At 34.4% G+C, this 11,657-nt stretch overlaps 1 protein-coding gene across 2 annotated transcripts in view; it reads right to left on the bottom strand.

Moving 5' to 3' along the window:
• Positions 1-10,845, bottom strand: part of LOC110457942 (organic cation transporter protein-like) — a 34,656-nt gene extending 23,811 nt beyond the window's left edge. For both annotated transcript variants that reach the window (XM_021509443.1, XM_021509442.1), the window contains exons 1-4: positions 10,756-10,845; positions 3,942-4,330; positions 1,165-1,420; positions 778-881 (exon numbers count right to left, since the gene is read on the bottom strand). In XM_021509443.1, the coding sequence (XP_021365118.1) occupies positions 778-881; positions 1,165-1,420; positions 3,942-4,084 (503 nt within the window). In that variant the 5' untranslated portion in view covers positions 4,085-4,330; positions 10,756-10,845. The remainder of the gene's footprint in view (positions 1-777; positions 882-1,164; positions 1,421-3,941; positions 4,331-10,755) is intronic.
• Positions 10,846-11,657: the final 812 nt, after the last annotated feature.

Here is an 11,657-nt window from a genome sequence, read left to right on the forward strand (position 1 = left end):
ATTAACTTAATGTGTGCTTTTAAACTTGACTTGTTTGTTTGATGACGTGTACCCTATTTTGTATAGCCCTACATGATTATTGTCAGATTCTATTTTTGTTAATAAAGAGATCACGATATAATTACACACACAGCATATCTGAAGATGTAGCTCACTTATTTAGACAGGTATTATGAAAACCCCTATTTTGGGTAATGATATGAAGTTTTGTTCACTAATAATTGTTAATGTACTATTTATCCTTTTATATTTCAGTTGATGTTTATTTTTTACCTTCACCTTTTGGGCTTCAAGCAGATACATTTAGTTAATAAAAAAAGATCAATGTCATGTTTAAATCCCGATCGCTTAAACAAAGAAATTTATATTCTTCTTGTTAACCGACTTGTTTGCATTTTCATTTGTATATTAAGAATAGTATGGATTTTATGTTTTTCTTAATGAAAGTACTAACAATGGTTGATAGTTTCCTAATTGCATCAGGTAAGGTCACATTGTACCTAACGCTATTATATTGGACAATTGTTGGTGTGATAATGAAATAAAACGGAGAGCGACAGGGATATGATTGTATTATTTTCTAAACACGTGTCATAATGTCAAGAGTATTTTATTTTAAATTTGTTCCAGTTGTCCTATTATGCGTTATGCATCACTGAATCTCTAGACGACAACTATCAATTAAATCGCTAGTGCAGGGTTTGTGTCTTAAATGAAAAGGGATATTAAAGTGAAACATTGATAACTTAGATACAAAAAAAGGTATAGTTAACTTACACATCCGCCATTATTCCAAGTAAAAGCGACCCCACTGTGAAGCCAGCCATAAAGGACATCGTGGCATGTACAATGTATTTCTTCCTTTGACAGACAAGATTGTCCTGGAACAAAAAAAAATCCCCAAGTATTGAAACGTTGAGTGACTTGCGAACCAATTTTTGTTATGAATTCACCTATTAAGATCTTTGTTTATTAATCGAGGCAAATTTTTAAAATGTGCTTATTCACATTTCGTTGATCGTTACAAAGCGAATATAGCATACACAACCAATACGTACAAAGTACAATCATATAATTACCACGTGTGTTGTAAGACGATGAAAAAAAAACATGACACTGAACCATTGTCTTGTCATTGCCAGTGAAGAGGGATGGATAACTTACCTCGGTTGTAAAAGTACTTTGAAATATTGTCGTGTCAAATACAAATGAATGGCACTGGTATGTTACAAAGGAAGAGTTTCCGTCGGTATCATTGTTCCATGGGATGCTTCTTCTGACGTTGCATCTAGAAACCTGTGTGGTTGGACGTCCGTATTGGTCTACATCTTCCTCGTAAGGAATGGACAAGTTGAGCATGACCTGGTGTCGAATGCTTTGAACCAGGAACGTGTCATTATCATACAATGGAATACTACACCTGTAAAACAACAATATCACGTTTAGGAGTATTACTTATTTTGCGTGACCCTAAGATAGAAGACACTGCAAAAAGTGGACACCACACTAATAAATCAAATAACCTGCAGGGCTTAACTTATGAAGTGTCAAACTGTTCACGATTTTGTCTAACATTGTTCTTGGAACAAAGGCGTCCGTATTTAATTTCGCACAACATCATCGAAAAAGCCAATAAAGAGTAACCCTATCTGGCTCTATATCAAGCACAGCGAAATCGTGGGGTTTATGTTTGCATATCATAACCTTATAGTATCCACCGTGTAACATAAGCACTATAAAGTCGACACAAATTTCACGAGTTTAATATATATGGGAATTTATCACACAATACAATATCTGGAAGACGGTGTGATTTAATATGTTATTTTCGTCAGTGTATATCGTCCTTCAAAAACTTAAGTGGTGGTTAGGACGTTAAACTAAATAAAAAATTAAAAAATCATATTTGATACATTGGCTGTTGCAAGAACGTGACACTGAAAAATCTGCTTTTTCATTGCAACACTATGCAACATTTTTTCATTTCCTGTCTTTTCTGTCTACTTTTTTTATCTTTCCTCTCTACTTTCGTGTTCGGGTGGTGTCCCCCTAAGCACCCGTTTTTGTTTAACACCAAGCAAACAAGCGACTGTACTCTTGATTTTGTGAAGGAGAAAAATATAAATCAAAGTCAACTGTATTCTTAATTTAAAAAGAAAATTGTAAATCTCGCTTAATTCGATTGATTTCCAGTAATTTAGATTCCACGTGCTTAATATCCTTTCATCCTTATTTTTGAGGTGTAATCCTACTAGATCTATATTAAATTTTGGAGAACACACAGTGTTGTCAAGGTCTATTTGTGTTAAATATGTGACATACATATATATACAACGCCTGGATTATTTCTGTGTGCATGTTAGAGATAGCAAAACTGAAGGCTAGACACTTGTACAGTTTGCAGATCGATCTGTTGTGGATTAAGACAATGATAAATGCTACTCGTCGACGGCTGAAACAAAAGTGACAACTTCACTTTTTTTCAAAACTTCGGGCACTACAGATCATAATTTTATAATTGTCGATTTCCCAAAAAAATGGTAGCATAAAGATGAAGCTTACCGAACGATGCTATGAATGTTATTTCTTAAGCACTATATTTGTAAGAATTGCAAAATGATGCTAGGTCTGTTGTCTCATTAGCAGAGAAACTCACACACTGCTGAACGAGGTTAGGTCTGTTGTTTCAATAGCAGATAAACTGGCAGATTTCGAAATAAGTCTGGGTCTGTTGTTTGATGAGGTCAGGAATTGATGTATAACAGAATTGTGATATATTTGTTAGTTTATTATAACAGGAATTGAAAGATTATAAAATGAAGATGGACGTTCTTTTTCAAACCATCTCGTGATGTATATATATTAATAATATAAGATATTTATAAAAGGGTCTATCCTGTGTATGAATGTTAAAAGATTAAGCTTACTGGTTTTGTGCTTATGATATATATGACTTATATATGAATATGTAATATAAGTGTTTGTATCATGTGTATAGCGTTTTATAGGCAGGTCACGATGATATTTTTATTTATTTTTTATTTTTTTAAGTTGCCGGTGTTTTGTTATGGACTTGCCATATTCAGCTTAACTTCCATTGTGCAATTGTCTATTAATATGATGTTTTATATTCTAATTTATTACATATTGCCTTTGATGGTTTTATAATGGTTTTATAGTTGTTCTCTGTCAGTGTATACAATGAACTATTAGGCTATATTACTACTTCAATGTCTGTATTAACATTTAACTATTGTTTATAGTAAAAAATGCAATGGATCCATCTTGTGTTAAAAGCTAGACAAACTATGTGTATTTGCAGTAGCGTGTTGCATATTCGTGTAACTGAGTGTAACAACTTCCGGTATGGAGTTCATCTTTGCTTACAGGTGTCATTATAAACATGTGTGAGTAAACTAGCGGTTTTGTGCCAAACACTGCTTGTACTTGGTATATGCAAGATATTATGTCGATGACATGATATAGAATGTTGAGTCAAAAACGAAAACATGTGTGTTGCCTATTCCCCAACCTACGTGGAAAACATCCCACTACCTGCATTATTTTATAGCCAATGTTAATAAATTGGAAATATTTTTAATAAAATCTAAGAACTCCAAGCATTCCACGAAAAGGCTATATAGTTTTAAATGGATAAAACGGAATTTTCTTGCAAATTATATACATTAACATCTGTTCAATAAAAAATGTATGTTGTTCCTGTTAATGACTGAATTCTTTTTGGTAAAAAAACGTTTTGCTACCTTCCTGCACTCAATCTAAATGAATAGGAAAAACAGAAGTTTTGTATTTGGCCTAAGTGCACTCTTTGAACTGTTATAACTTTGTATTTTTATGGTTCATAGAGCTTTTCTTTTCCAGTAAAGTACGATATGCCTCATTGGTATGTTTATTTTATGATATCTATGCCTGGTTCTTACCTGTGCTCGGGGGTGAATAGAATGAAGATGGACAGACATGTCTGAATAGCACTGAAGATTTGCGGCACGCACTGCATAAGATATACTCTCTTCTGATACGTCCCAAATTCCCCTAACACTTTGAATACATCATCAAACGACATCTTCAAACCTTGGATATAGCACCTTAGTGTTTAAGTACTTCACTAGTTCCTCAGTCCTTCAAAGTCAGCACAACATACGCTAATGTAGCCGTAAACATCTAGAGAGCATGGAGGTTTATAATAAATTAACTCCTGTACTCAAGCTACGACAACGGCCACGTAGTGTGTCCGACATCAATCAAGTCATGGTAATATCCAGGATGGGAACACCAAAAAACTACCGCACTCTTTCCTTGTCACTTCGGCCTATAAAGAAAGAAAATTATTTTATTTCAAAATTTAATAGTAATAAACGTTATATTGTGCTCATACTTGTATGTCAAATATTTTAATGTAAGAAATTATATAACATGTACCAACTGAAAATAGCGAATCAGATACATAAAAGTATAATTAATACATATTTTAGCCAGTGGTTTAGATAATATGATGCATACATAACTTTGTATGGGTTTTTTTTTATCAGAGAGCGCGTTTAATTCTGATACCGATGAATATTTCTTTAGAATATGAGCTGCGGTGGTTTTCAACATTAATCCATCAGGAGCGACGGCGTAAGTTATAAATGCTAATGAAGAATATTTGTTTGCAAATTTTGAAAACTTTGTATGGTCCGAAAAGCTGTAGTTGTATAAGAACTTTGTTCACAGATAATGGACCTATGTTAGAAATGCCATCTCATAGAAAGTCATACTATGACACTCCAGCATGTCACCAAATTCTGAAAAGGGTCTCACTAGAGTTAACCAAGAGCCATCGAAAATAGAAATAACATAATAAAAAGAGGAATAACGAACGAAATAAGAAATGCATGCATGATTAAATCAGTATATATGTATATGCGACAGCTGAATGAATATCAATTGATCAATAGTGTCAATAGTGCCCGAAGGACCAAGTGAGCGTATGGCATACCGCAGCGTCCATCGTCTGTTGTCTGTCGTCCGTCAACTTTTGACATTTTAATCTTCTTCAAAACTACTGAGCCAATTTTGACCAAACATGACATGGAACATCACTAGGACATGGGAATCTGAATTTATGAAATTTACGGGGCTACGCCCACAGGGGCCTGAGGGGCGGGGCCAGATAGGTAAAAAATGGAGTCATCTTTAAAAATCTTCTTCTCTACTCCTACAAGTAGTAGCGAGTAATGGCAAATTTAAGTATAATCATCGAATAGCCCGTTTTTGAATTTATGACATTTATGGCCCTGGGATCAAGCAGTCAAAAAGTAGGGCGGGGTCAATATTGTGTACTTGTTATGTAATCATGTATTTATACATCACTAGGTCATGGGGATCTGACTTTATAAAATGTATGGGACTGCACCCCGAGGGGCCTGAAGTAAACAAAAATGGGGTAATCTTTAAAAGTCTTCTTCTCTACTTCTTCAAGTAGCAGAGAGTAATGGCACATTTAGTTATAATCATCAACTAGCTCTCTTTTGATTTTTTGAAATGTATGAGCCTGGGGTCAAGTGGTAGGGTGGGGTCAATATTGTATGGTATGGATCGTTGTTTCTATGAAACAGTTGAGAACCCCACCCCATAACCATATATAATATTGCTGGGCATCAAGAGTTAACACAATCATGATGTAAAAATAGACCCTGGGGTTTTTCTCCACCCCTAGGGACTTAGTTTCTGGGTAATATCTTTGAAACCTTTCAGATCCCCACCCTATAACCATATATGCAATTGCTGAATATAAATAAAGGAATGCATTGGGTCTTACCCACCTTTGGAGACTTCTTTTTTCATTTCATTTCAATAAATTTTATTGACAAAGTTGATACATGTCAATTGGATGGAATAACAGGCAAAGCCTATATAAATTCTCTCCAGCGGTGGCTAAATTAACGGATTCTATTATTTTTATTTGATTTTTTTAATACATCAATTTTGATATGAAAATTATAAAAAAAGATAAAAAAATTAAAGGGATGTAACTCCTTCTTAATTAACATAACTGAAATACAAATACATTCACACTTCACAAAACACTTCCACAGGTATTATTTATTTTTATAACATTTTACAATTGTGTATAAGCTATATAGCTATCAAATCACACAGATATTGACAGACATTGACCAAAAGTCCATGTGCAAATATATGCACAGGTCACAGTCGCCAAAACTGTTAAGTTCTTATAGTTTTATATGAAAATATATAGCTAGTCTATGTGTAATTTAATGGAGACTTAACCCCTGTGTCATAACTTTTAAATGGTTATGATCTCCACCCAATAACTATATATACAAATGCTGGCCACAACCCTAGGGACCTAGTTTCTGATTCACAGCTTGGAAACAGTTGAGATCCCCACCCGTTAACCATACATAAAAATTCTGGGCATGAAAAATCTAATACAGATTGCTACAATGATTGGACTTTGGGTCTGGTCTATTCCCTTGGATCGCATTTGGATAATATTTTGCCATAATTGCTTCGATATCCAGGTGAGTGATACAGGCCCTCTGGTCCTCTTGTTTTATAATTATTTCATGGAAATAATAAATGTATATTTACTTGTATCGTGCAGTAAATAATAAAACTTCTGTTTACAATTGTGTTACAGATGTGTATATGTCCCACATCTGCGCAAGTTTCAGCCATGTATACGGAGTTTCCTCCTCTTTAGTGCACAAATGGCGTGCGGTGGTTGGTTTTTTTGAGAGATTTTGACATTCTAGCCCAACGCGTAGACATTCTGTATAGCCTTTATTATCTACGTATACTTTTATCAAATAGAAAATAAAACAATGTTTCCGCGTTGTAGTATCTGCTTTAATGTGAGATGTTATGCAATTTTGTTTTTAAAAAGTTGTAATATGGTAATATGATGCTCGGCGGTGTACACCTGCTATCTACTTATTGTTTACGTTTCCTCGAAACATTATTTTTAACATTCTCTGGAATATTCTATGGAGCTTTATGTTACATAATTCATTTTATATATTTGCATTAATTTTAGCCTTTTTCAAAAATATACGTTGACGTAATAAAACTTACTCATCTGTTGCAGTGTTGTTAATCAGTTTGTTGTTCCGTACATTAAAACTAAAAAACGTCATTTGAAATACACTAATATGATGAATATGACTAAATTATTTTGATATATGCATCACGATCGTTTGTGTGTGATTGTACACTTGTGTATCATTTCAGTGTAGGGATACAAAATGGTAAGGTAAAGTCATTTTGTATTCGCCCGATTTTTATGTTTATATTGAGGGCTGATGACACAATCCTGTCCTCAAGTTCAAGCTTGTTCACTTTTTCACCATTGGTGTTCACGATATCGTTTCCAAAGTTCTGTTGTTTGCATTTTTCCTGCAGTTGTTTGAGGGCTGATGATGTAGCTCTGTAATCCCATTGTCAGTTTGGTTACTGTATTCAACATTGGTGTTCGCGATATTGTTCCCCGAGTTCTGGTGTCTGTATGATTCCTCTGTGGTTGCTTTGAGGGTTAATGATGTATTTATGTTCTATCATTGTCAGTTTGGTAACTTTATATATCATTGGTGTTCGCTATATTGTTCCCCGAGTTCTGGTGTCTGTATGATTCCTCTGTGGTTGTTTTGAGGGTTGATGATGTATTTATGTTCTATCATTGTCAGTTTGGTAACTTTATATATCGTTGGTGTTCGCGATATTGTTCCCCGAGTTCTGGTGTCTGTATGATTCCTCTGTGGTTGTTTTGAGGGTTGATGATGTATTTATGTTCTATCATTGTCAGTTTGGTAACTTTATATATCGTTGGTGTTCGCGATATTGTTCCCCGAGTTCTGGTGTCTGTATGATTCCTCTGTGGTTGTTTTGAGGGTTGATGATGTATTTATGTTCTATCATTGTCAGTTTGGTAACTTTATATATCATTGGTGTTCATAATATCTTTACCAAGTTTTGGTTTCTGGTTAATTGCTTTGTTTATCGTTGGATTTAGTTACATTTTTAAATCTTTCGCCTATTTATAGTGCATGCTTAGTTCCTTTCTCTATCATAAGGTTCTATTATATATTTTCCTTAGTTCTAGTTCCATCATGGTTCCATAGTTATGTTCGAGTTTCATTATCTTTTACATTTTGTGTAAGTCCTGGTGTCTATTTGGTTGATTTGTTTAACGTTGCTGTTCATGGTATATTTTAAGGCCATGAGGCTGATTGGTTCCATTGATCAGCGTGAAACTTCTGATATCCTTCTCTTAATGTCTAGTTTCTGATCGATTTCTCGGTAGTTTGGTTAATTATCGGAGGTATTTCGTGATATATTTGTCTGATATAATTGTCTAGTTGTTCTCCCCTTTGTGGAAATGTTTTTGATATTCCCTTGATTATTGAAGAGCCTCTGTGTACTTTTCTCGGTCGTTCCGGTGTCTCCTCAACCCCTGAGGATATTTCAAATGGTAACGTTTTGATATGTCTATTGCTTTGTTGAACCCCGGTCGATCTTGAGTTTCAATTCATCTATGAAAACAAGTTTAATCACCGAACTTACTAATGGATATTTTGTTTAAATTAATCGGTTGTTAATTTCAAAAGATAAAGATGAATAGTAACATATTTTAGAGCTTACAAAACATTACAGGTAATCCATATTTAAAGAGATATCTACAGTTTCGAAGAGAGCTTTGAGATTGTTTATATAATGAAAGATATTTTCCTGAAGGTCAATACCGTCTAAATAAGACGTTAATATCAGTAAATAGTTTTTGAGGTGCTATGCATCGAGGCTGATCTTCATACATTTTGTATCTGGCGGATACAGACAGGTATTGGAAGGTAGAAATAAATGATTTGGTGGATGGACATATTTATATATCAGTAAAAAATAAATGAATGAAATGTGAGGTGAATATCTAGCTGTATGGAATGAATGCGTGTTATCGTGACTTTATTAATGCATAAATGCTTTGCACGATGAATACATCAACAAAGCATGCGATAAAAAACAAACATTGTACGTGAATATGTAAGTGAATTAACAATTGACTAAAGTAGGTAGGAACAAAATATGGATGTTGATTTTTTATATATAATTTCACACCACTTAAGATCATTATGCCGACAGTTTAAGTACATTTTAATAACTTGTACATCATGTTTTGTGTGAATCTTGTTGTCGACAACCGGCTGTGATTCACAGAAATTTGTCCTAAAGTGCATAAACTACAGCCATTTGCTCTCAAAGTAAACAAGCTTGTTTACAACGTCTCACGTATGTGTGTGTTTGTCTGTGTGCTACTGCTTGCATTAACATTACTCGTAGACGTGTGTGTGTCTCTCATATTAAGCAGATTTTGAAAAGACCGTTCTCTCAATAAAGAAGTATATCCCAGAATATAATAAAAACACCTGGTACAGTGCATAACCTTCTGGGTTATTTTATCTTCAATCTTTACATATACTGATTATACAGTTATCTATACAATTTTCAACCTATTTAGCGTATATATTATTCAGTGCGACCTGCGACATGGTCGGTAGCCATCTGTATTTCACGCTTGGTGTATTTCACGTTTGGTGTATTTCACGCTTGGTTTATTTCAAATAGTACAACTTCATGAACCCAACACTGTTTACTGTTGATATTTCAGAGCTTCGCTGAAAGCTGTAAAATCAAATCATTAAAAATGCAAAAATGAACAAAACATTGGCCTAAATATATTTTACGAATGTTTTCTTTGATATTAAGAAATGTTACATTCATGTAAGAGCTTAACCACATGTTCTAGTCTATTCTATCTTCATGGCGAAATATTTGTACTTAGATATTTAAAATTAAATGGTGAAACAACAGATCCGAGGGTTTTTTCAATAGAAATGGCGTCAATCAGTTATCTGTAGATATTCCCTTTCAACTGACGCCAATGATCGGCACCTTGGCATTGTTTCCCCGACACATAAAGTAAATGTACAATCAGTGATGGTGATCAATAATCACTCAATTGTAGATGGCGCATGTCAGTCTAGACAACATCGAAATGAAAATTGATTTTTGGTTAAGATATACGTACACACACTGAATTAATGATGAAGTCTATCTAGCAAATTTTGATTGGGGTTATAGCATCAAAATGGAGTGAATATTTTTAATTATTAAAGGAGATCTATCTCAAAACTATAAAAAGGGAGCTTATCAATACTGAGAAGATAGTCCTTGATTGGTGGGCTGTAATTTAACGTGAACGATTGAGTATATAACAATGTCAAATGTGTTGTACACTATGAACAGGATGCAATAAACCCTGTCGTCTGATTAATGAATCAAAATATTTCCTTTCTATTTATGTATTATGTACAGTTGAATACCACGTTGCCACCTTAAATCATTCAGTTGCATACAATTGTTTGTGTAGCTAATGAAATCGATACTTTATATTCATCACTGGTATCGCCTATCAATCAACAACTGAAACAATAGCCTATCAAAAATTTGAATAAAGAAGATTTGATAAGATTACAGCCGTCGATAATGTTAAATAGTAGAGTAGCGATGTATATTCGGGTTCATATCAAATATCGAGGTGTATACAACTAGTACGGTCATTAAAGCTAGCGGAGAGAACAAAGAACGAATTCAGAGATTTATAACATGAAGGTGAATTATCCTTGAGTACTGAGTACAAAATGCTCGTGTCTTAAGTAGGTACGTATGTGTACTTACGTGTTCAGCTGGCGGGTCCCTATGTCTGTGTGTGAAAATCGGGTTCATGTAAAGGTTTATGCACACTTACAGAATACATATGTGACGTCACGTGAGTTTAGGACACGCCCTCAGGCATGACGGACGAATCAATATGCATCTATTTAAATGGTATGGGGAAAGGCGTGCGCCTTTGATGAGTCCTACTGCGTTAATACATGTTTAAAAGGTGTTACTGTGAAACTAGGTAATTCAGTTTATAAACCTTTTCACTTGTATTGGCGTTGACTGTGGTCGTATGGTTGTTAAAACAGGAAATACTTCGTATAAGTGCAGGTTCTGAAATTGACGGAAAGCCGGCTAAAACCGGAATAGACCTGTTTATGCCGGATATACTGGCCTAGACTTCCTTAGACAGGTTTTTATAATGCATTTTGTTAAGTTAAATATAAACGTTATTGTATTTAAAGGCAAATATAACTCGTTCTTGATTGTTGTGAGATATGTATGATGGAATATGGCAAATAGATATGTTTTAATTAAATACAGAAGTATTCCCTACTTATAGATGACGTGCAGACCTGTAACTGGACACAAACAGATACATATCTAACCGTTGCTACTTAGCATATCTAAAGATTAACATGAATCTAATTAAAGCGAAAACAGACGGTAAAAAGCTCACTTCATTTTCAAAAGAAGCTCCGTAGTTAACTATTCTGCCTAACCAAAAAGGTTTGACAGCACAGCACAACAACATGAGCCTAATATCCTAGGCAACCCTCATCATATGACCTGAGTAATTGCGAGAGCGTTCGACCCTGACCTGAGCTACAATGTAAACACATTTCACTCAAGTTATACACGCACTTTCTGTATATGTGTTAATGTGATATGAACACCTTCAACTAAGGATATCGCTC

Source organism: Mizuhopecten yessoensis, unplaced genomic scaffold, assembly GCF_002113885.1.
Source record: "Mizuhopecten yessoensis strain PY_sf001 unplaced genomic scaffold, ASM211388v2 scaffold9385, whole genome shotgun sequence".
Taxonomy (NCBI): Eukaryota; Metazoa; Mollusca; class Bivalvia; order Pectinida; family Pectinidae; genus Mizuhopecten; species Mizuhopecten yessoensis.